Source organism: Heterodontus francisci, chromosome 29 (assembly GCF_036365525.1).
Source record: "Heterodontus francisci isolate sHetFra1 chromosome 29, sHetFra1.hap1, whole genome shotgun sequence".
Taxonomy (NCBI): domain Eukaryota; kingdom Metazoa; phylum Chordata; class Chondrichthyes; order Heterodontiformes; family Heterodontidae; genus Heterodontus; species Heterodontus francisci.
The window spans coordinates 16,250,375-16,270,918 of record NC_090399.1 but is presented as its reverse complement, the minus strand read 5'-3'; the positions used below and the strand labels follow the sequence as shown (position 1 = coordinate 16,270,918).

The following is a 20,544-nucleotide window of genomic DNA, read 5'->3' as shown; positions in this document are numbered from 1 at the left end:
TGGGGAGAGGGGGGGTGCGGAGCGAGGGGAGGCAACCTGCCACAAAATTGCGGGTCGTCCCCCTTCTCTGTAACATGGGGCAAACTCAGTTTCCTGATCCCAAGTCGATCTCCTCCCATAAGGCACAGAGGGGGACGGGGAGAAGAAAAACAAGACTGCGGGCGTGGTAAGACAATACTGCTGCAGAAGCTAACCAGAATGGCGTGGTTATCCTATCAGGAAAGGACGAACAGGCTCGGTGCCTTTTCTCTTGAAGAGAAGGCTGAGGGGTGACCCGATAGATGCCTTTAAAATTATCAAAGGTTTTGATCGGGTAGACATAGAGAGTTTCCACTTGTGGGGGAAAACTAGAACTCGGGACCATAAGTGGAAGATAGTCACCAAAAAAAATCCAATACAGAATTGAGAATAAACTTCTTTACCCACAGAGTGGTTGAGGTGAACATCACAGCTCTATGGAAGCAGAAACTAGAAAAGTACAAGAGGGAGAAAGGAATAGAAGGATATTAGACGAGGAAGGATGGGAGGCATCTCAAGTGGAGCTTAAAGCCAGCACAGACTGGTTGGGCCACATGTTTCTGTGCTGTCTGTTCTCAGTAATTGTACTGGGACCGTCACACTGCCTCGTTGACACAGAGTGTGGTTTGCTGAGCTAACACTGGACCACCAACAGAAAAGCAGCATTGCCGTGACAGCAATGTGCCGAGTGACGCCATTGCAACCCTCCACCACCCCCCCAAACAGCAAATGGGCGAGGGCGGCAAAATCGGTGCACCCAGAGGATTCACTGGAGACTGGATTGCTGCTGAGCGGGAGGGGCCCCTTGGTTTGAGGCATCATGTCGCCCACAGTAGAAATGGATTTTAACCCTTTACTGTCATACCAGCCTCGCCGTCACCAAGGGGGAATCGTTCCCTGAAGAGCTCAGTGGATACGTCTCGTACTTTGCGGAGAAGGGGGCGGGGGAAAACAAAAAAAAGCAGGTGGCTTCATTCTCCACATCTCTACTCAGCGTTTGCAGAGATGAACGGAAAATTCAAAAGGGAGAAGCTAAATAAAGCTGACTGACAGTAAACGTTCTGAAAAACCTCTTGCTCAACTCTTGTACTTTGCACTATATTCTCAACTGCTTCCCCCAGTATCACCGCAAAGCAGCAAATGCTTCAGACTGGCTCGCTGCTTCAAACTGCACTCGGCGGAGAAAGGAACTGAGCGAAAGGGAAGATGAGTCAAGAGGGAAATAGAGATAAATGGACGGAGAGACAAAAAGGGAAATGTGACAGATCGAAAAAGGAGTGAGAGAATGCGAGACAAAAGAAAGACACATGTGCAAGCAGAATGTCAATGCCCAGAGAGAAGGGAACAAGACAGATTATGCAGAAAAAAGTGGTAATGAGAAAGAAAAATTTCACACCAAAAAAGCGGAGCAGAGAGGGGAATGAGAGAGTCAAAGAAAGAGAGGGGAAAGCGGAAACAAGTCATGAGCTGAAGAAAAACACAAATACCTGCAGAACGAGAAACAATGGGAAGGAGAAAAAGAGAAAGACAGAGAATGAGAGAAAGAGGAGAGAAAGCGAGAGAGGGAGAGAATGAGAGAAAGAGAGAGAGAGAAAGAGGGAGTGAAAGAAAGAGAGAGAGAAAGCGAGGTAGAGATAGAGAGAAAGAGGGAGAGAAAGAGAGAGAGAAAAAGACAGAGAAAAAGACAGAGAAAGTGAGAGAGAGAAAGAGAGAGAGAAACAGAGAGAAAGAGAGAGATAGAGAGAGATAGAGAAAGAGAGGAGAGAGAGAGAGAGAAAAGAGGGGAGAGAGAGAAAAGAGTGGACAGAAAGAAAGAAGGAGGCCAACACAGAGAAGGCACACAGCAGAACACAGGGCTATTCAATGGGTGATAATGGAAGAAAGTGCTTTCAAATTCAAAATAAAAGCAAAGATTAATTTACAAAAGGCCGCCGTGGAGTGAGAGACTGGCATAGTCCGACACACACCGGCCAGGAACCCCAGCACAGTCCGACACACACCCGCCAGGAACCCCGGCACAGTCCGACACACACCCGCCAGGAACCCCGGCACAGTCCGACACACACCCGCCAGGAACCCCGGCACAGTCCGACACACACCCGCCAGGAACCCCGGCACAGTCCGACACACACCCGCCAGGAACCCCGGCACAGTCCGACACACACCCGCCAGGAACCCCGGCACAGTCCGACACACACCCGCCAGGAACCCCGGCACAGTCCGACACACACCCGCCAGGAACCCCGGCACAGTCCGACACACACCCGCCAGGAACCCCGGCACAGTCCGACACACACCCGCCAGGAACCCCGGCACAGTCCGACACACACCCGCCAGGAACCCCGGCACAGTCCAGCACACACCCGCCAGGGGCCCCGGCACAGTCCGACACACACCCGCCAGGGGCCCCGGCACAATCCGACACACACCCGCCAGGGGCCCCGGCACAGTCCGACACACACCCGCCAGGGGCCCCGGCACAGTCCGACACACACCCGCCAGGGACCCCGGCACAGTCCGGCACACACCCGCCAGGGGCCCCGGCACAGTCCGGCACACACCCGCCAGGGGCCCCGGCACAGTCCGGCACACACCCGCCAGGGGCCCCGGCACAGCCCGGCACACACCCGCCAGGGGCCCCGGCACAGCCCGGCACACACCCGCCAGGGGCCCCGGCACAGTCCGGCACACACCCGCCAGGGGCCCCGGCACAGTCCGGCACACACCCGCCAGGGGCCCCGGCACAGTCCGGCACACACCCGCCAGGGGCCCCGGCACAGTCCGGCACACACCCGCCAGGAACCCAGGCACAGTCCGGCACACACCCGCCAGGGGCCCCGGCACAGTCCGGCACACACCCGCCAGGGGCCCCGGCACAGTCCGGCACACACCCGCCAGGGGCCCCGGCACAGTCCGGCACACACCCGTCAGGAAGCCCAGCACAGTCTGACACACACCCGCCAGGAACTCCAGCACAGTCTGGCACACACCCGCCAGGAACCCCAGCACAGTCCGGCACACACCCGCCAGGGGCCCCGGCACAGTCTGACACACACCCGCCAGGAACCCCGTCACAGTCCGACACACACCCACCAGGAACCCCGTCACAGTCCGACACACACCCGCCAGGGGCCCCGTCACAGTCCGGCACACACCCACCAGGAACCCCAGCACAGTCTGGCCCACACCCGCCAGGAACCCCAGCACAGTCCGACACACACCCGCCAGGGGCCCCGGCACAGTCTGGCACTCACCCGCCAGGGGCCCTGGCACAGTCTGGCACTCACCCGCCAGGGGCCCTGGCACAGTCTGGCACTCACCCCCCTCCCCCCCACCAGGGGCCCCGGCGCAGTACAGCACACACCCGCCCCCAGGGGCCCCGGCACTGTCTGGCCCACACCCACCAGGAACCCCGGCACAATCTGGCACACACCCGCCAGGAACCCCGGCACAGTCTGGCACACACCCGCCAGGAACCCCGGCACAGTCTGGCACACACCCGCCAGGAACCCCGGCACAGTCTGGCACACACCCACCAGGAACCCCGGCACAGTCTGACACACACCCCCCTTCCCCCCCCAGGGGCGCCGGAGCAGTCCGACACACACCAGCCCCCCAGGGGCCCCGGCACAGTCTGGCCCACACCCACCAGGGGCCCCAGCACAGTCCGACACACACCCGCCCCCTCGGCTCACAGTGCTCACTACAACATCAGCCAGCTCTCCTATAGTTACACTTGCTCTGTGAGGTTAAAGCTGATCGTCAGTCCCCAAGACTGGTTGGCCTGTCTGCATGAGCACCTGCTCCAGGATCCTATGTATAGAGCAAAAAGGGATCAAGCCGGTCAAAGACCTCCAAAGATTAAAAACTGCGTGCGTCTTAAAACCCAACTCCCCGGCAACAATCGCTGCCCGGGATAGAAGGAAGCTGCTTTAGGTTGGCACTTGGCTCCGTGCCCCCCTGCTGCCCGCTGGAAACGCCCAGCCTCCAACTGTGTGCTAAAATATGGAGGAGCCGCCCCACTCCACGAGGTACTGCACTTTGTTGTCCAGCGTGAGCCTGCGGGCAAGGATCCGCACCGTCTCACCCCGTGCCAGCCTGCCCATCGCCCCAAAGTAGCTGCTGACCGACGAACGCAGGTAGGAGAGGGGCAGGTCATCCTCACTGGAGTCGCACTGAGAACGGGCGTCCATCTGATTGTCGGAGCCATCCTCCTCCTCCTCCTCCTCTTCATCGCCGCCCTCCTCCTCTTCCTCCTCCTCCTCCTCCGTCTCGACAGGATCGAGTGGGCGCTCGTCTGCACCCTCCTCGCCATCCGATAGCCGGCCGCCGCTGCCGATGGTCTTAGCCTGACTACCCGAGTTCTCGCTAAGGGAGACAAGAGGAGAAATGGTGATTAGTGAATCAGGATGGTGATAGGGTAATGACTGGCACCGCAACAGATATTAAATACACACACGAGTGTTATACCCCTCTGACACACACTGCATTTTATATACAGAAGTGTTATGCCCCTCTGACACACACTGCATTTTATATACAGAAGTGTTATGCCCCTCTGACACACACTGCATTTTATATACAGAAGTGTTATACCCCTCTGACACACACTGCATTATAGGAGTGTTATACCCCACACTGCATTATATAGAGGAGTGTTATATCCCTCTGACACACATGATCGTATATGTATATATATAATGCACTAAGAACTAGGAGCAGGAGTAGGCCATCCGGCCCCTCGAGCCTGCTCCGCCATTCAATAAGATCATGGCTGATCTTTTCGTGGACTCAGATCCACTTACCCGCTCTCTCACCGTATCCCTTAATTCCTTTATTATTCAAAAAGATATCTACCTTAGCTTTAAAAACGTTTACTGAAGAAGTGTCAACTACTTCACTGGGCAAGGAATTCCATAGATTAACAACCCTCTGGGTGAAGAAGTTCCTTCTTAATTCAGTCCTAAATCTGCTCCCTCTAATCTTGAGGCTATGCCCTCTTGTCCTAGCTTCACCTGCCAGTGGAAACATCCTCTCTACTTGTATCTTATCTATTCCCTTCATAATTTTATATGTTTCTATAAGATCCCCCCCTCATTCTTCTGAATTCCAATGAATATAATCCCAATCTACTCAGTCTCTCCTCATAAGCCAACCCCCTCAACTCCGGAATCAACCTAGTGAACCTCCTCTGCACCCTCTCCAGTGCCAGTACATCCTTTCTCAAGTAAGGAGACCAAAACTGCACACAGTACTCCAGGTGCGGCCTCACCAGTACCTTATACAGCTGCAATATAACCTCTCTGCTTTTAAACTCAATCCCTTTAGCAATGAAGGACAAAATTCCATTTGCCTTCCTAATTACTTGCTGTACCTGCAGACCAACCTTCTGCGATTCATGTACAAGGACACCCAAGTCCCTCTGCATAGCAGCATGCTGCAACGTTTTACCATTCAAGTAATAATCCTTTTTACTGTTACTCCTACCGAAATGAATGACTTCACATTTATGAACATTGTATTCCATCTGCCAGACCTTTGCCCACTCACTCAATGTATCTATGTTCCTCTGCAAAGTTTCACAGTCATCTAGGTACACCACATCCACTGGGTCCCCATTGTCCACCTTGCTCGTAATGTCATCATAGAATTCCAAAAGATTTGTCAAGCATGACCTGCCCTTCATGAACCCATGCTGCGTCTGCCCAACGGGACAATTTCTATCGAGATGCCCTGCTATTTCTTCCTTGATAATAGACTCAAGCATCTTCCCCACTACAGAGGTTAAGCTAACCGGTCTATAATTCCCCATCTTTTGTCTACCTCCCTTTTTAAAGAGTGGCGTCACATCTGCTGTTTTCCAATCTGCTGGGACAACCCCAGAGTCCAGCGAATTTTGGAAAATTACCATCAGTGCACCTGCTATTTCTCCCGCCATCTCTTTTAGTACCCTGGGATGCATTCCATCAGGGCCAGGAGACTTATCAATCCTTAGCTCCATTAGCTTGCCCAACACTACCTCTTCCGTAATAATGATTGTTTCCAGGTCCTCACCTACGTTCGTCTCTTTGTCAATTACTGGCATGTTATTAATGTCCTCCACTGTGAAGACCGATACAAAATACTTGTTCAATGCCTCGGCCATTTCATCATATCCCATAACTAAATTCCCCTTCTCATCCTCTAAAGAACCAACGTTTACTTTGGCCACTCTTTTTGGTTTTATATATTTATAGAAACTTTTGCTATCTGTCTTTATATTCTGTGCTAGTTTTTTCTCATGTTCTATCTTGCTTTTCTTTATAGCTCTTTGAGGTTTTCTGTTGACCTTGAAAGTTTTCCAAATCTTCTAGTTTCATGCTGTTTTTGGCCACTTTGTATGCCTTCTCTTTCAATTTGATAGCCTCCCTTATTTCCTTAGACACCCATGGCAGATTACCCCTTTTCTTCCAGTTCTTCCTTTTCACTGGAATATACTTTTGCTGAGCACTTTGAAAAATTGCTTTGAAAGTCCTCCACTGCTCGTCAACTGTCCCACCATAAAATCTTTGTTTCCAGTCTACTTTAGCCAAGTCCTCTCTCATTCTATTGTAGTCCCCCTTGTTCAAGCGCAGGACCCTGGTATTGGATTTTATCTTCACACTCTCCATCTATATTCTAAATTCAACCATACTGTGATCACTCCTTCCAAGAGGATCCCTAACTATGAGGTCATTAATTATTCCTGTCTCATTACACAGGACTAGATCTAGGATAGCTTGCTCCCTCGTGTTATACCCATTCGCGATGCTGAGGAGGTCGTGGATAGCACGTTTAGTGAATTGGTCACACCACAGATTAGGATTGTTGAGGGAGAAAGGGAATGGGTGACCAAAAGGCAGAGAAAGAGCAGGAAGGCAGCGCAGGTGTCCCCTGCGGTCATCTCTCTCCACAACAGGTATACCGTTTTGGATACTGTTGAGGGAGATGGCTCACCAGGGGAAGGCAGCAGTAGCCAGGTTCATGGCACCGTGGCTGGCTCTGCTGTTCAGAAGGGCGGGAAAAAGAGTGGAAGGGCTATAGTCATAGGGGATTCGATTGTAAGGGGAGTAGATGGGCGGTTCTGTGGTCGAAAACGAGACTCCCGAATGGTATGTTGCCTCCCAGGTGCACGGGTCAGTGATGTCTCAGATCAGCTGCAGAACATTCTGAAGGGGGAGGGTGAACAGCCAGTTGTCGTTGTGCACATAGGCACCAATGATATAGGTAAAAAAACGGGATGAGGTCCTACAAGCAGAATTTAGGGAGTTAGGAGCCAAGTTAAAAAGTAGGACCTCAGAGGTCGTAATCTCCGGATTGCTACCAGTGCCACGTGATAGTCAGAGTAGAAATGAAAGAATAGTCAGGATGAATGCGTGGCTTGAGAGATGGTGCAGGAGGGAAGGGTTCAGATTTTTGGGACATTGGGACCGGTTCTGGGGGAGGTGGGACTATTACAAATTGGACGGTCTACACCTGGGCCGGACTGGAACCAATGTCCTTGGGGGTGCTTTTGCTAACGCTGTTGGGGAGGGTTTAAACTAATGTGGCAGGGGGATGGGAACCAAATGAGGTCAGTAGAGAGTAAGGATGTCGTAACTAAAGCCTGTAAGGAACTAGATAATGAAGTCAGCGTGACTAAGGGAAAGAGTAGGTAGGGAGCAGATGATGAAAGCAAAGGGACTGGTGGTCTGAGGTGTATTTGTTTTAATGCAAGAAGTGTAATAGGTAAGGCAGATGAACTTAGGGCTTGGATTAGTGCCTGGGAGTATGATGTTAATGCTATTACTGAGACTTGGTTAAGGGAAGGGCATGATTGGCAACTAAATATCCCAGGATACCGATGCTTCAGGCGGGATAGAAAGGGAGGTAAAAGGGGTGGAGGAGTTGTATTACTGGTCAAAGAGGATATCACAGCTGTGCTGAAGGAAGGCACTATGGAGGACTCGAGCTGTGAGGCAATATGGGCAGAACTCAGAAATAGGAAGGGTGCGGTAACAATGTTGGGGCTGTACTACAGGCCTCCCAACAGCGAGCGTGAGATAGAGGTACAAATATGTAAACAGATTATGGAAAGCTGTAGGAGCAACAGGGTGGTGGTGATAGGAGATTTTAATTTTCCCAACATTGACTGCGATTCACTTAATGTTAGAGGTCCAGATGGAGCAGAATTTGTAAGGAGCATCCAGGAGGGTTTTCTAGAGCAGTATGTAAATAGTCCAACTCGGGAAGGGGCCATACTGGACCTGATGTTGGGAAATGAGCCGGGCCAGGTAGTTGACGTTTCAGTAGGGGACTACTTTGGGAATAGTGATCACAATTCCGTAAGTTTTAGAATACTCATGGACAAAGACGAGAGTGGTCCTAAAGGAAGACTGCTAAATTGGGGGAAGGCCAACTATACCAAAATTCGGCAGGAGCTGGGGAATGTAGATTGGGAGCAGCTGTTTGAAGGTAAATCCACATTTGATATGTGGGAGGCTTTTAAAGAGAGGTTGATTAGCGTGCAGGAGAGACATGTTCCTGTGAAAATGAGGGGTAGAAATGGCAAGATTAGGGAACCATGGATGACAGGTGAAATTGTGAGACGAGCTAAGAGGAAAAAGGAAGCATACATAAGGTCGAGGAGGCTGAAGAAAGACGAAGCTTTGCAAGAATATCGGGATTGTAGGCACAATCTGAAATGAGGAATTAAGAGGGCTAAAAGGGGTCATGAAATATCTTTAGCAAACAGGGTTAAGGAAAATCCCAAAGCCTTTTATTCATATATAAGGAGCAAGAGGGTAACTAGAGAAAGGATTGGCCCACTCAAGGACAAAGGAGGAAAGTTATGCGTGGAGTCAGAGAAAATGGGTGAGATTCTAAACGAGTACTTTGCATCAGTATTCACCGAGGAGAGGGACATGACGGATGTTGAGGTTAGGGACAGATGTTTGATTACTCTAGGTCAAGTCGGCATAAGGAGGGAGGAAGTGTTGGGTATTCTAAAAGGCATTAAGGTGGACAAGTCCCCAGGTCCGGATGGAATCTATCCCAGGTTACTGTGGGAAGTGAGAGGAAATAGTTGGGGACTTAACAGATATCTTTGCAACATCCTTAAACACGGGTGAGGTCCCGGAGGACTGGAGAATTGCTAATGTTGTCCCCTTGTTTAAGAAGGGTAGCAGGGATAATCCAGGTAATTATAGACCGGTGAGCCTGACGTCAGTGGTAGGGAAGCTGCTGGAGAAGATACTGAGGGATAGGATCTATTCCCATCTGGAAGAAAATGGGCTTATCAGTGATAGGCAACATGGTTTTGTGCAGGGAAGGTCATGTCTTACCAACTTAATAGAATTCTTTGAGGAAGTGACAAAGTTGATTGATGAGGGAAGGGCTGTAGATGTCATATACATGGACTTCAGTAAGGCGTTTGATAAGGTTCCCCATGGTAGGCTGATGGAGAAAGTGAAGTCGCATGGGATCCAGGGTGTACTAGCTAGATGGATAAAGAACCCGCTGGGCAACAGGAGACAAAGAGTAGCAGTGGAAGGGAGTTTCTCAAAATGGAGACGTGTGACCAGTGGTGTTCCACAGGGATCCGTGCTGGGACCACTGTTTTTTGTGATAGACATAAGTGATTTGGAGGAAAGTATAGGTGGTCTGATTAGCAAGTTTGCAGACGACACTAAGATTGGTGGAGTAGCAGATACTGAAGGGGACTGTCAGAGAATACAGCAGAATATAGATAGATTGGAGAGTTGGGCAGAGAAATGGCAGATGGAGTTCAATCTGGGCAAATGCGAGGTGATGCATTTTGGAAGATCCAATTCAAGAGTGAACTATACAGTAAATGGAAAAGTCCTGGGGAAAATTGATGTACAGAGAGATTTGGGTGTTCAGGTCCATTGTTCCCTGAAGGTGGCAACGCAGGTCAATAGAGTGGTCAAGAAGGCATACGGCATGCTTTCCTTCATCGGACGGGGTATTGAGTACAAGAGTTGGCAGGTCATGTTACAGTTGTATAGGACTTTGGTTCGGCCACATTTGGAATACTGCGTGCAGTTCTGGTCGCCACATTACCAAAAGGATGTAGATGCTTTGGAGAGGGTGCAGAGGAGGTTCACCAGGATGTTGCCTGGTATGGAGGGCGCTAGCTATGAAGAGAGGTTGAGTAGATTAGGATTATTTTCATGAGAAAGACGGAGGTTGAGGGGGGACCTGATTGAGGTGTACAAAATCATGAGAGGTATAGACAGAGTGGATAGCAAGAAGCTTTTTCCCCAGAGAGGGGGATTCAATTACAAGGGGACACGAGTTCAAAGTGAAAGGGGAAAAGTTTAGGGGGGATATGCGTGGAAATTTCTTTACGCAGAGGGTGGTGGGTGCATGGAACGCTTTGCCAGCGGAGGTGGTAGACCCAGGCACGATAGCGTCTTTTAAGATGTATCTAGACAGATACATGAATGGGCAGGAAGCAAAGAGATACAGACCCTTAGAAAATAGGCGACATGTTTAGATAGAGGATCTGGATCGGCGCAGGCTTGGAGGGCCGAAGGGCCTGTTGCTGTGCTGTAATTTTCTTTGTTCTTTGTTCTGACACACACTGCATTATATATATAGAAGAGTGTTATACCCCTCTGACACACACTGCATTATATATAGAGGAGTGTTATACCCCTCTGACACACACTGCATTATATATATAGAGGAGTGTTATACCCCTCTGACACACACTGCATTTTATATAGGAGTGTTATACCCCTCTGACACACACTATAGGAGTGTTAACGGTTACTTAACAGCCTTCGCCCACCTCCATGCAGATTTTGTACATGGAAAGCGGGCGTCCTGGAGCCTGGAAAAGCCACCTGTGAAAACCAGGCGGCTGCAATCGTCTGGGGGATGGGTGGGGCGGAGCGTGGGCCCTGCCCAATTGAGGGCCACTCCTGCTAACCCAACACACCCCCTTCCTCCCACCCAACCACCCTTGCCTGGCTGGAACCCGACTGATTGGCCCTGCAGGGCCAGCGGGAGCGGGGACAAAGAGTTGCCAGTAGGAGTCCCGCCTCGGGACAATTAAAGCCTGGGGACCAGTAAAAACACGGGACGGATCCCAACACGAGGCCAAAGCAGGTTCGTCACCAACCTTTCACTTGGTGGCCGGCTCCCGTCCACCCAACGTGAAATGCCGGCCACGTGTGTTAAATAATATATACAGCAGTGCTATACCCCTGGAACGAACAGTGTGTTATATCATATATACAGCAGTGCTATACCCCTGTAACGAACAGTTTGTTATATAATATATACAGCAGTGTTATACCCCTGTAACATGCAATGTGTTATGTAATTTATACAGGAGCGTTATATAACACACTGTGTGTTAGGGGTATTACAGTCCTGTACATATCATATAACACACTGCGTGTTGCAGGGTGTAATACATTATATAATTATATAATGCACTATGTGTTACAGGGTATAACGCTGCTGTAACACAAAGTAAGTGATATAATATCTACAGGAGTGTTTTTCCCTCTAACACACAGTGTGTTAGATAATATATATTGGAGGGTTATACCCCTGTAACACACAGTGTGTTATATAATATATACAGGAATGTTATACCCTGTAACACACAGTGTGTTATATAATATATACAGGAATGTTATACCCTGTAACACACAGTGTGTTATATAATATATACAGGAGTGTTATACCCTGTAACACACAGTGTGTTATATAATATATACAGGAATGTTATACCCTGTAACACACAGTGTGTTATATAATATATACAGGAATGTTATACCCTGTAACACACAGTGTGTTATATAATATATACAGGAGTGTTATACCCTGTAACACACAGTGTGTTATATAATATATACAGGAATGTTATACCCTGTAACACACAGTGTGTTATATAATATATATTGGAGGGTTATACCCTGTAACACACAGTGTGTTATATAATATATACAGGAATGTTATACCCTGTAACACACAGTGTGTTATATAATATATGTAGGAGTGTTATACCCTGTAACACACAGTGTGTTATATAATATATGTAGGAGTGTTATACCCTGTAACACACAGTGTGTTATATAATATATACAGGAATGTTATACCCTGTAACACACAGTGTGTTATATAATATATACAGGAGTGTTATACCCTGTAACACACAGTGTGTTATATAATATATACAGGAATGTTATACCCTGTAACACACAGTGTGTTATATAATATATACAGGAATGTTATACCCTGTAACACACAGTGTGTTATATAATATATACAGGAATGTTATACCCTGTAACACACAGTGTGTTATATAATATATACAGGAGTGTTATACCCTGTAACACACAGTGTGTTATATAATATATACAGGAATGTTATACCCTGTAACACACAGTGTGTTATATAATATATACAGGAATGTTATACCCTGTAACACACAGTGTGTTATATAATATATACAGGAGTGTTATACCCTGTAACACACAGTGTGTTATATAATATATACAGGAATGTTATACCCTGTAACACACAGTGTGTTATATAATATATATTGGAGGGTTATACCCTGTAACACACAGTGTGTTATATAATATATACAGGAATGTTATACCCTGTAACACACAGTGTGTTATATAATATATGTAGGAGTGTTATACCCTGTAACACACAGTGTGTTATATAATATATGTAGGAGTGTTATACCCTGTAACACACAGTGTGTTATATAATATATGTAGGAGTGTTATACCCTGTAACACACAGTGTGTTATATAATATATACAGGAGTGTTATACCCTGTAACACACAGTGTGTTATATAATATATACAGGAATGTTATACCCTGTAACACACAGTGTGTTATATAATATATACAGGAATGTTATACCCTGTAACACACAGTGTGTTATATAATATATACAGGAGTGTTATACCCTGTAACACACAGTGTGTTATATAATATATACAGGAATGTTATACCCTGTAACACACAGTGTGTTATATAATATATACAGGAATGTTATACCCTGTAACACACAGTGTGTTATATAATATATTCTTCTTTCTTCTTCTCCTGTAACACACAGTGTGTTATATAATATATACAGGAGTGTTATACCCTGTAACACACAGTGTGTTATATAATATATACAGGAATGTTATACCCTGTAACACACAGTGTGTTATATAATATATGTAGGAGTGTTATACCCTGTAACACACAGTGTGTTATATAATATATGTAGGAGTGTAATACCCTGCAACACACAGTGTGTTATATAATATATACAGCAGTGTTATACCCTGTAACACACAGTGTGTTATATAATATATGTAGCAGTGTTATACCCTGTAATACACAGTGTGTTATATAATATATACAGCAGTGTTATACACTGTAACACACAGTGTGTTATGTAATATATACAGGAGTGTTATACCCTGTAACACACGGTGTGTTATATAATATATACAGCAGTGTTATACCCTATAACACACAGTGTGTTATATAATATATACAGGAGTGTTATACCCTGTAATACACAGTGTGTTATATAATATATACAGGAGTGTTATACCCTGTAACACACAGTGTGTTATATAATATATGTAGGAGTGTTATACCCTGTAACACACTGTGTGTTATATAATATATGTAGGAGTGTTATACCCTGTAACACACAGTGTGTTATATAATATATGTAGGAGTGTTATACCCTGTAACACACAGTGTGTTATATAATATATACAGCAGTGTTATACCCTGTAACACACAGTGTGTTATGTAATATATACAGGAGTGTTATACCCTGTAACACACGGTGTGTTATATAATATATACAGCAGTGTTATACCCTATAACACACAGTGTGTTATATAATATATACAGGAGTGTTATACCCTGTAATACACGGTGTGTTATATAATATATACAGGAGTGTTATACCCTGTAACACACAGTGTGTTATGTAATATATACAGGAGTGTTATACCCTGTAACACACGGTGTGTTATATAATATATACAGCAGTGTTATACCCTATAACACACAGTGTGTTATATAATATATACAGGAGTGTTATACCCTGTAATACACAGTGTGTTATATAATATATACAGCAGTGTTATACCCTGTAACACACAGTGTGTTATATAATATATACAGCAGTGTTATACCCTGTAACACACAGTGTGTTATATAATATATGTAGGAGTGTTATACCCTGTAACACACAGTGTGTTATATAATATATACAGCAGTGTTATACCCTGTAACACACAGTGTGTTATATAATATATGCAGGAGCGTTATACCCTGTAACACACAGCGTGTTATATAATATATACAGCAGTGTTATACCCTGTAACACACGGTGTGTTATATAATATATACAGGAGTGTTATACCCTGTAACACACAGTGTGTTATATAATATATACAGCAGTGTTATACCCTGTAACACACAGTGTGTTATGTAATATATACAGGAGTGTTATACCCTGTAACACACGGTGTGTTATATAATATATACAGCAGTGTTATACCCTATAACACACAGTGTGTTATATAATATATACAGGAGTGTTATACCCTGTAATACACAGTGTGTTATATAATATATGTAGCAGTGTTATACCCTGTAATACACAGTGTGTTATATAATATATACAGCAGTGTTATACCCTGTAACACACAGTGTGTTATGTAATATATACAGGAGTGTTATACCCTGTAACACACAGTGTGTTATATAATATATGTAGGAGTGTTATACCCTGCAACACACAGTGTGTTATATAATATATACAGGAGTGTTATACCCTGTAACACACAGTGTGTTATATAATATATACAGCAGTGTTATACCCTGTAACACACAGTGTGTTATATAATATATGTAGGAGTGTTATACCCTGTAACACACAGTGTGTTATATAATATATACAGCAGTGTTATACCTTGTAACACACAGTGTGTTATATAATATATATAGGAGTGTTATACCCTGTAACATACAGTGTGTTATATAATATATGTAGCAGTGTTATACCCTGTAATACACAGTGTGTTATATAATATATACAGCAGTGTTATACCCTGTAACACACAGTGTGTTATGTAATATATACAGGAGTGTTATACCCTGTAACACACAGTGTGTTATATAATATATGTAGGAGTGTTATACCCTGCAACACACAGTGTGTTATATAATATATACAGGAGTGTTATACCCTGTAACACACAGTGTGTTATATAATATATACAGCAGTGTTATACCCTGGAACACACAGTGTGTTATATAATATATGTAGCAGTGTTATACCCTGTAATACACAGTGTGTTATATAATATATACAGCAGTGTTATACCCTGTAACACACAGTGTGTTATATAATATATACAGCAGTGTTATACCCTGTAACACAGTGTGTTATATAATATATACAGCAGTGTTATACCCTGTAATACACAGTGTGTTATATAATATATACAGCAGTGTTATACCCTGTAATACACAGTGTGTTATATAATATATACAGGAGTGTTATACCCTGTAACACACAGTGTGTTATATAATATATGTAGGAGTGTTATACCCTGTAACACACAGTGTGTTATATAATATATATAGGAGTGTTATACCCTGTAACACACAGTGTGTTATATAATATACACAGCAGTGTTATACCCTGTAATACACAGTGTGCTATATAATATATGTAGGAGTGTTATACCCTGTAATACACAGCGTGTTATATAATATATACAGCTGTGTTATACCCTGTAACACAGTGTGTTATATAATATATACAGCAGTGTTATACCCTGTAATACACAGTGTGTTATATAATATATACAGCAGTGTTATACCCTGTAATACACAGTGTGTTATGTAATATATACAGGAGTGTTATACCCTGTAACACACAGTGTGTTATGTAATATATACAGGAGTGTTATACCCTGTAATACACAGTGTGTTATGTAATATATACAGCAGTGTTATACCCTGTAACACACAGTGTGTTATATAATATATACAGCAGTGTTATACCCTGTAACACACAGTGTGTTATATAATATATACAGGAGTGTTATACCCTGTAACACACAGTGTGTTTTATAATATATACAGGAGTGTTATACCCTGTAACACACAGTGTGTTATATAATATATGTAGGAGTGTTATACCCTGTAACACACAGTGTGTTATATAATATATACAGGAGTGTTATACCCTGTAATACACAGTGTGTTATATAATATATACAGGAGTGTTATACCCTGTAATACACAGTGTGTTATAATATATGTAGGAGTGTTATACCCTGTAACACACAGTGTGTTATATAATATATACAGGAGTGTTATACCCTGTAACACACAGTGTGTTATATAATATATGTAGGAGTGTTATACCCTGTAACACACAGTGTGTTATATAATATATGTAGGAGTGTTATACCCCTGTAACACATGTTAAGCACATGGAGAGCATGAGGCAGGGATTTTTGTCCAGTTTAAGGTGAAACCAGTTAATATTTAAAGCAGGGGAATATGTAGGACCATGGTGAGGGAGACTGACAGTGGGATCCATCCCGAACTACTTGCGATGGGCTGAGTGGTCTCCTTTGGTGGCGTTACCTTCCACATTTCAAATGTCTCTTCGGCTCCCCAGGAAATCGGCCCCTGGTTTTTGCTGGTGCGGCAGGTGCAGATGGTTGGGGCAGGTGGAGGGGGGGGGGGGGGGGGTGGGGGGAGGTATTGACAGGGGAGGTGAAATGAACAAACGCAAGCGACTCTCACCCATATTCGAATGAGGACGACGAGGAAGATTCCAGACTGCGGACGGCATTCGAGGACGGCTGAATCGATGCGTACATCATCTTTGGAGGCGTTCTACCGAAAGAGGACAGGAGGGTGAAAAGATCAGTGAGCCTCTCTTCCCTCCCTCCCTACCCCCTGCGCCAATCCACATGCATTTTTACACAGCGAGTTATTATAATCTGGAATGCACTGCCTGGCAGGGCGCTGGCATGGCCCCGATGGGCCGAATGGCCTCCCTCTGTCCTTTAATATTCAACGATCAATGCAACTTGATTTTCCCAGCACCACCCTTCATTGTTCCCCCTCTCTTTTCATGGCTTGTATTTATTTTTATTTATTTATTGATGCAGCACTGAAACAGGCCCTTCGGCCCACCGAGTCTGTGCCGACCAACAACCACCCATTTATACTGATCCTACATTAATCCCATATTCCCTACCACATCCCCAACATTCTCCTACCACCTACCTACACTAGGGGCAATTTACAATGGCCAATTTACCTATCAACCTGCAAGTCTTTGGCTGTGGGAGGAAACCGGAGCACCCGGAGGAAACCCACGCAGACACAGGGAGAACTTGCAAACTCCACACAGGCAGTACCCAGAACTGAACCCGGGTCGCTGGAGCTGTGAGGCTGCGGTGCTAACCACTGCGCCACTGCACTTGGTCTCCCCAGAGCTCTGTGCTCATCCACTGTTTGCACAATCTACATTTATAAAACACTCCTCTTTGCCTTTCTTGGGTCTGAAGTGGATGGTCCTCACACTGACCCGTCTGGAGCTGCACTCGGCACACTTTTGTGCACTCACTTAATCTACGCAAGTTCTTTCGCAACTCCCTGCTCCCGAATCTACACCACTTACTGTCCCACCTAATTTAGCGTCATCATCATCAACAACAACTGGCATTTCTGTCGCGCCTGTACTGGAGCTAAAACATCCCAAGGCGCTTCCCAGGAACATTTTCAGACAAAATGTGACTTTGGGCCCCATTGGAAGACAGTTAAAAACCCAACTGGCTCATTAATATCCCTCAGGGAAGGAAACCTGTTGTTCTCACCCCATCCGACTGAAAGGTGTGGGATCCAGACCCACACCTAGGTGGCTGCCTGTTAACTGCCCTCGGGAGCCACTCAGCTGCATCAAACCACGATCAGCGGTTAAAGGGGCCTTACCACCACCTTCTCAGGGCAACTGGGGTTGAGCAATAGATGACGGCCTCACCAGTGAGGGCCACTTGCCGGGAGCGCGAGGGAAAGGCGGACGTGCATTTCTTACACATAGCGCCTTTCACAGGATGCCCCAACGTGCTTTCTTGCCAATGATATACTTTTTGAAGTGCGGTCCCTTTAGTCATGCAGGCTACCCGTCAGCCAGTAAGCGCACAGCAAGCTCCCACAAACAGCAACGTGATAATGACCAGAAAGTGATATTGATTGAGGGATGAATGACACCAAACTCCAAAATGATGCATCGTGATCTTTTAATCGAGAGAGCAGGCGAAACGCCGGTTAAACATCTCAGCAGAATGATGGCACCTCCAAAGGCTCCCTCAGTATTGCACTGGAGTATCTGTCAGGATTTCCATGATCTGAAGGAGGATTTGAACCCACAACCTTCTGGCTCAGAGGCAAAGTGGGGGGGGGGGGGGCTGCCAACTGAGCCACGGCTGTGTAATGAGCAATAAAAAGAAAACAAATCGCGTACTTGACTGATAAGAGACCGGAAAGAGGTGGCACTGAACAGAGAAAAACCATCACATCAAGGCCGCCCTTCCAAATAAAACCAACACCTTCCCCCTCCCCCCACCGCCACCCCTCCGCTATTTTTCAAGTGGCACATTCCAAATCAAAACACCCAAACCCGCCCCGTTTCCCCACCCAACGTCCCGACACCTCAATCTGTCCCCGCCCTCCCCCTGAAGACGCCGACTCCGTGCTGAGGAACGTTTCCATGGCAACCAGACTCACCCTTGCGGCCTTCCCCGCCACCCCGCTCCGTGCGATATTTTGACGGCGAGGTCGAAACAGCTATTCAACCATGGCGGTGGTGGCGGGGGGGGGGGGGGGGGGGGGGCGGGTCAGTCGGGGCCCGATCCAACGTCTCGCTCGACATCCGCGAACGAGCACTTCCCAGCCAAGTGGCCGGCTCCCTTTATTCGCCCCGGAAACCTAAAGGCACTGAGGCCCAGTGTATCGCCTCTGCCGCCGCCCTGGCTTCGTCCTGCCAACTTTGCGCAGGGAGAGACACCTCTCGGGCGGACGTGAACAATCCCCCAGCCGCTACTTCCAAGGAGGGGAGCGGGGGGGGGGGGGAAGCTCCCCCCAGTGTCCTGGGCCAATATTTATCCATCAACCAACAGCACTAAAAGCATTCTATCTGGTCATTGATCTCCTTGCTGTTTGTGGGATCTTGCTGTGCACAAATAGGCCACCACATTATGACCGCAAGGTACACTTTAGGGCGGCACAGTGGCGCAGTGGTTAGCACCGCAGCCTCACAGCTCCAGGGACCTGGGTTCGATTCTGGGTACTGCCTGTGCGGAGTTTGCAAGTTCTCCCTGTGTCTGCGTGGGTTTCCTCCGGGTGCTCCGGTTTCCTCCCACATGCCAAAGACTTGCATGTTGATAGGTTAATTGGCCATTATAAATTGCCCCTAGTGTAGGTAGGTGGTAGGGAAATATGTGGGAATGTGACAGGAATATGGGATTAGTGTAGGATTGGTATAAATGGGTGGTTAATGGTCGGCACAGACTCGGTGGGCCGAAGGGCCTGTTTCAGTGCTGTATCTCTAAACTAAACTAAACTAAACTTCAGAAAAGTGGCCGGGACGCCCCTTTGCATTGGATTTCCGCTGTCTCCATTAAGAGGGGGCGGGGGGGGGGGGGGAGGTGATGGTCTCAATCTTCCTTTGCAACTCGAACACCAGGGGTCGACCTCGTGGTTCTTTGCACCTCCTCCATGGCTCGATTGTCCACCCACTGTCTTGATGGCCACGGGTCACCTGGTCATTGCACTCCAGCCAGCTCTCCCCATTTTATAATCCCTGGGTAGATCCAACAGAATGAATGAAAGGAAGAGACGTGTGATCCTCCCTCACTATCTCTTCCCGTCTCTACACTCGGCCCAGGCACTGGTCGATGACCGCTGGAGGGTGGGAGAGGGGGAGCGAGTGGTGAAAATGAACATCACGTGTAGAACTGTCCACTTACCTTTCCGTACTCTCTCTGATGGGACACGCACTGGCACTGCCTCTACAGCCTTGGTAGGACTGGTTGGGACTGGAAGGGTTCGCTACCATGTTCTGCAGACACAGAGACACTAACTTGTAAATGTCATTTGTACCCCACCCCCACCACGCGACCCCCACCACTGATCACGAGCAAACGCACGCTATGGCCGCTGGAGGAAGCCAGGTTACGCCACCATCTCAACACCGCCAATACTAGGGACTCTCTCTCTCTCTCTCCCCCCCCACCCCGCCACATGAACCACTCACGCAAACCAAATTGCTCAGGTCTCAGGGTCCCAGTCACCAGCCTCCTCGGGTCCGGACATCGCCAGTCACATCATGCACAGACTGGCAATCTGGAACTCCCTCCCCTCACAAAAGGCTGTGGATGTTGAGGGTTAACTGGCCCCTTCGAGTTGGAGATCAATAGACC

General features: G+C 46.8%; 1 protein-coding gene across 3 annotated transcripts in view; it reads right to left on the bottom strand.

The window, feature by feature from the left end:
- Positions 1–3,639: 3,639 nt before the first annotated feature.
- Positions 3,640–20,544, bottom strand: part of LOC137346163 (PHD finger protein 1-like) — an 85,406-nt gene continuing 68,501 nt past the window's right edge. For all 3 annotated transcript variants that reach the window (XM_068009514.1, XM_068009513.1, XM_068009515.1), the window contains 3 exons: positions 20,092–20,183; positions 16,859–16,951; positions 3,640–4,386 (listed from right to left, as the gene is read on the bottom strand). In XM_068009514.1, coding sequence (XP_067865615.1) covers positions 4,017–4,386; positions 16,859–16,951; positions 20,092–20,183 — 555 coding nt within the window. In that variant the 3' untranslated portion in view covers positions 3,640–4,016. The remainder of the gene's footprint in view (positions 4,387–16,858; positions 16,952–20,091; positions 20,184–20,544) is intronic.